The following is a 4,708-nucleotide window of genomic DNA, read 5'->3' as shown; positions in this document are numbered from 1 at the left end:
AATGAATATGCAGAGTTTCTATTTCTGCACCTAACGTGTAATACCTGTTCAATAAGTGTTAACTATCAGACTTCCGTGATTCCTGGATCCACCGTGTATGACCCCCTAGCTTTTGCCCATCTTGTTCCCCAGTAGAAGGGATGGGTGACTAGACATCATTTATCAGAGACGCTCGAAAAAGATTCATACACAGCACAAGTAAGAAGTTGCATCATATGGCCTCCGAGATGACTTCTACTTCTGAGGTTCTGAGCTTCTAGAATACGCTGCCCTGCATGAAGGCCATTTTTTATTAACTGGAGTCCTTTCTTCCCAGTGAGAGGGCCCAGGATGAGTCTCATGCTTCATACAAAGTAACTAAAGAACAAAGATAATGACGGTTTAGACGGTTTAATGCCCCCACTGAACACCCAGCCCTGGCGATTGATTGTTTAGCACAGCACAGGCAAAGAATGAATAACAAAAAAAAAAAAAAAAAGAGAGAGAGAGAGAAAGAGAGAGAGAGAGAGAGAGAGAGAGAGAAAGAGAAAAGAAAGAAAAAAGGAAGGAATAACAACTTCTCCGAGAAAGCCCCTCAAGAACCATGTGCTGTATCTTCAGAGCGTGAAGACCAGTCATTATCCGTATGAATTAATTCTTTACACCAAGAAGCAAATCAATACCCTAAATATTCTAGATTGTCAAATGAGGAAATGAAAAGTAATGGTGATCGCTACAGAAATCTTTCATAACAAAACTGATTCCCAAGTTAACATTCTGAATCAAAGCACTCTGAGAGTGCACAGGCCCGAGAAATAAGAAGCACATCTCTGGGCAAAAGGCAGATCCTACACCCACACAGAAATCCTACCCCACATAAAGATGCTGATCTGTAAGGGGAGAAACAAATTGTCAATGGTTACAAATCATTCTGCAACATCCCTGGAAGCGCTAACAGTGGTTGTTTCCTAGTAGTGGAATAATTGGGGGATGCTTCCTTTTACTTATTTGCAGTTTCCAATTTTTCTAACATAAATTCTTACTCTTGCAGTAAGAATTTAAAATCACGTAAGTCTATTATCCACTGACAGTCCATGGAAGTTGGGGCAAGAAACTATTTTAGGTGAACTCTTCATCAAAATCTGTGGCTAAGCCAAATATTTCTCTTTGTCTTTAAAATCATCCTTGCTCTCTGCCTCAAACCAGAACTAATCACAACTTAGTTTCCCTCTTTACCCTTCCCACCGACCTTATAGGTTTTGCTACTACAAAAAATCAGCACTAGGCACAAAAAAAAACCCTACCCATTTTTGCCAAATTCCCAGTGATGGGACCCAACTCTCTGTGATAGTGAGATAAAAGGGGAAAGGAATGGTTTTTAAATCAATGTTTTTGCACAAAGAGACTTCAGACTCAGAGATGGAGTTGATTAAAAATGAAATGCTCCGGGCGCCTGGGTGGCTGAGTCAGTTGGGCAACCAACTTCAGCTCAGGTCATGATCTTATGGTCTGTGGGTTTGAGCCCCGCAAGGGCTCTGTGCTGACAGCTCAGAGCGTGGAGCCTGCTTCACATTCTGTGTGTCTCTCTTCTCCCCGCCCCTCACCTTGTGTTCTATCAAAAATAAACACTAAAAAAAAATTTTTAATGAAATGCTCTTTTTCTATATAGCTACTGAAAAACATTAGGCTCCCTGAAATTCTCACAATAAAAACCTCTACGGAATCATAAAGGTCCCAAGAATAAAACCTTATTCTGGTAAACATTCATTTGGCAATGCTATTCTCCCTGCTCAGTTAAAAAAAAAAAAAAAAAGGGCACAGAAAATCTCCAGAGGAAAAAACAGCTTCTACCCAAGCAGGCATATTCCTCAGCCCAACGAAAGAACTTAAATTCAAAGTAGTTTCACTCAACAAGCATTTGTAAAGCATCTACTATACATAGAGTGTCGTGTCAGCTCTTTATTCATCTTTAAACAAGTAAGACAGGATATCTGCTTTCTGAGGAATCTTAACTCTAGTCTGGGAGACACCCACTTATAAACGAATATATGGCAGACCCAAACAAAATCGAATACAAGTTTTAAAATTGCTCTGGTAGTAAGGGAAGAGAGAGATTAAAATAAGCTGCAAGAATTCTGTAAAAGATGCCTCATCGTCATTAAATACAAATATATTCATATATTTAATTCAGTCACTTACCCTTACTCATCTCAAACATTAAACCCAAAATACACGTAGCAGAAACGCTCGGCTACTAAAAGCAAGCATCCCAAGTGAGAGTTACACTCTCAGATCCTTCGGACTAAAAATAAAACTTAGGGGACAAGTGCCTTTTAACAAAGGGGATGTTTGGGAAAGCTCACCAACATCAGAAGGTCCGTACTCGGCATCTTCCTCTTCCAGCGGTCCTTAACGGAGCCTCCCCTCTGCAGAACGGAACCAGGTTTGTTTACTTCCAAAGCTTTAAACTGTCGCGTCTGCCCGCTCCGAGTCGCTAAAGCAGTCAAGAAATGGTTCTCTCCCTCCTTTGAGAGCTCAGATTTCACTCCCAGCGAGGACACTCCACCCCCAGGACCGGAGCCAGCGAATCAGAACCCTGCTGACACTGGGCTTCCCGCCCACAGCTGAGCAAACCAATCCGGGCCCAGCCTCCCACGAAGCGCGCCCCCCAGGTAGACACTCGGGGGAAACGCCCAGCCCGCCGCCAACCCGAGTCCGGGGCCCAGCCCACTAACGCAGCGGGACGGAGGATCGGACGCCGAGGGCAGCCCATCCCGGCGTCCAGCCTCCGAAGCCCGGCTGGCCTCGTCCGCGACCCCATCCCTTCCACCCCGGGACCTTTCCTCCCTTCGGAAGAGGCAGCAGATCCGGGCTGCCCCACGTCCGCTCCTACCTCCGCGGGAGTGGGATTTCAGAGCCCGCTCCCTATCGGCCCCGGTGCCCTCCTGCACCCACTCCCCGGCCCCCCGCGCCCAAGCTCAGCGCGCGCCCGCCAGCATCCGCCAGCCCCTCGTTCTGCCTGACCCTTCCTCCCTCCTCCCCTGCATTCCCCTGCCCGGCCCTACTCAGCCCACCCTGGAGCCCTGAGTCCCAGCTCGATCGTCCCTCTTCCGGAGCCGCGGCGGCCCCCTGCTCTCCTTTGCCCCGAGGCCGCCTCCCCGCTCCGCCCCTCAGCCTCTCCCTCTACCGGCCCGTCTCCTCCTCACCACGCGACAGCCTCCAGGGCGGCGGAACGCGGGCTCCCCCTGCAGCCGCGGCCGCTGAGATTGGAAGTCCCACTGCCGGCGGCCCCGCCCACCCCCGCCCGGAAGTGGGTGCAGGAGGCGTGCCCCGGCGTGCGCGGCGCCGACGTCGGGCGCGCGCACGTCCCGGTCGGGGTGAGAGCCCAGCCTCCCCTCCGGGCCCCACCCTGCGCGCCACCTGCTGGCCAGACAATGGCCAGCACCAGGGCCTTGGTGGGGGAAGGTGGGACCCGCTTAAGTTGCTTCTCCTTAAAGCTGTAAGTTGGTTATAAAAACCAACTTCCTGGTCACATTTGGTCCTTTGGAGCCCCTGGACAAGTCAGCCTGCCGAGCACTGTACAAGCTGATCCAAAGCAATCACTCCAGATGGGTCTCTAAAGAGACTTTTGGGATTTTAATAGGTAACCCAGAGATTTGCCCCTTTTCTCTCTCTCTTTTTACTTATTTATTTTAAGAGAGAGGGAAAGAGTGACCAAGGGAGGGGCAGAGGAGGAGCAGAGAGAGAGCGGAAGAGAGAGAATCCCAAGCAGGCTCTGTGTTGTCAGCACAGAGCCGGACTTGAGCCGACGCCAAAAGTTGGTGGCTTAACGACTGAGACTGAGCTGTGTAGGCGCCCCTGTCCCTTCTCTCTCCTGGAGAGTTCCTCTGGGTCAGGAATGCCTGAAGTAAAGCTACATGAAGACTCCCTAAATGGAATTACCCTCCCCCCTCCTCCCCTCCTTCTACAAAGATGGAGAACAGAGACCAGGTGTTTGGCAAAAAATTCTACCAATATTACTTTATTTCATGAGCAATGTCGGGAATCATTTAATACTCAAGTGAACGTGCCCACCCGGACCACAAACATCACCCTTCACTTCCAGATGAAATAGCTAAGTCTCGAACACGTTTTGCCTGACTTACCCGTGACCCTAAAATAGCAGAATCCAAACACCATAGTTACACGTAACTGGTAGTGATCAGCATATGGTGTTTTTAGAACAGATTTTTTAAACGTCACCTAGATGGAATCTTGAAATTTTCACAAAAATGACACAAATGAGGGTCCCCAATTCCAACCCCTTGCCAATGTTTTTGTGACACTGACTTAGGGTGGCTTCACTGCCATTGTCACTCACATCCAGTGCTTTCGGAATGAAATCCCTCATCGCACTGCCCTCCTTTGCACACCACCTCAGCAGTTCCTAGACTCCCAACCAGAACGGGGAAGAGTCTGAAAGAGTCAAGCTAGTTATCCCTGGGCCTCCTTGCCTTCAGCCCCACCCCATCAGAAGACGGAGACATCTCTTCTTTCAGAGCTCCTGCATCAGGCTCTGCACCAGACCTTCCCACTCTTGCTGTCACTCGGCAGACGTGCATTCTTAGTGCTGGAGGGTCAGGAAATGTTCTGGGACCTCCAGCCAATGCCTACTCAAGAGGTGCTTTGGGATTCCAGGGATGTACTCCCGGCTCCCAACTTCCACCCCTCTGCTTTATTTCTTCTTCAC

At 49.1% G+C, this 4,708-nt stretch overlaps 1 protein-coding gene across 2 annotated transcripts in view; it reads right to left on the bottom strand.

The window, feature by feature from the left end:
* Positions 1-3,262, bottom strand: part of SGPL1 (sphingosine-1-phosphate lyase 1) — a 52,805-nt gene extending 49,543 nt beyond the window's left edge. Inside the window, exons 1-2 of one of the 2 annotated variants that reach the window (XM_029931830.1) lie at positions 3,186-3,262; positions 2,343-2,405 (exon numbers count right to left, since the gene is read on the bottom strand). In XM_029931830.1, coding sequence (XP_029787690.1) covers positions 2,343-2,369 — 27 coding nt within the window. In that variant the 5' untranslated portion in view covers positions 2,370-2,405; positions 3,186-3,262. Of the gene's footprint in view, positions 1-2,342; positions 2,406-3,053; positions 3,158-3,185 lie in introns of those variants that run through there. The other variant, XM_029931829.1, reaches the window with a different exon arrangement.
* Positions 3,263-4,708: the final 1,446 nt, after the last annotated feature.

This window comes from Suricata suricatta, chromosome 2, assembly GCF_006229205.1.
Source record: "Suricata suricatta isolate VVHF042 chromosome 2, meerkat_22Aug2017_6uvM2_HiC, whole genome shotgun sequence".
NCBI lineage: Eukaryota > Metazoa > Chordata > Mammalia > Carnivora > Herpestidae > Suricata > Suricata suricatta.
Note: the sequence above shows the minus strand (reverse complement) of the source record. Positions and strands in the feature narration are given on the sequence as shown.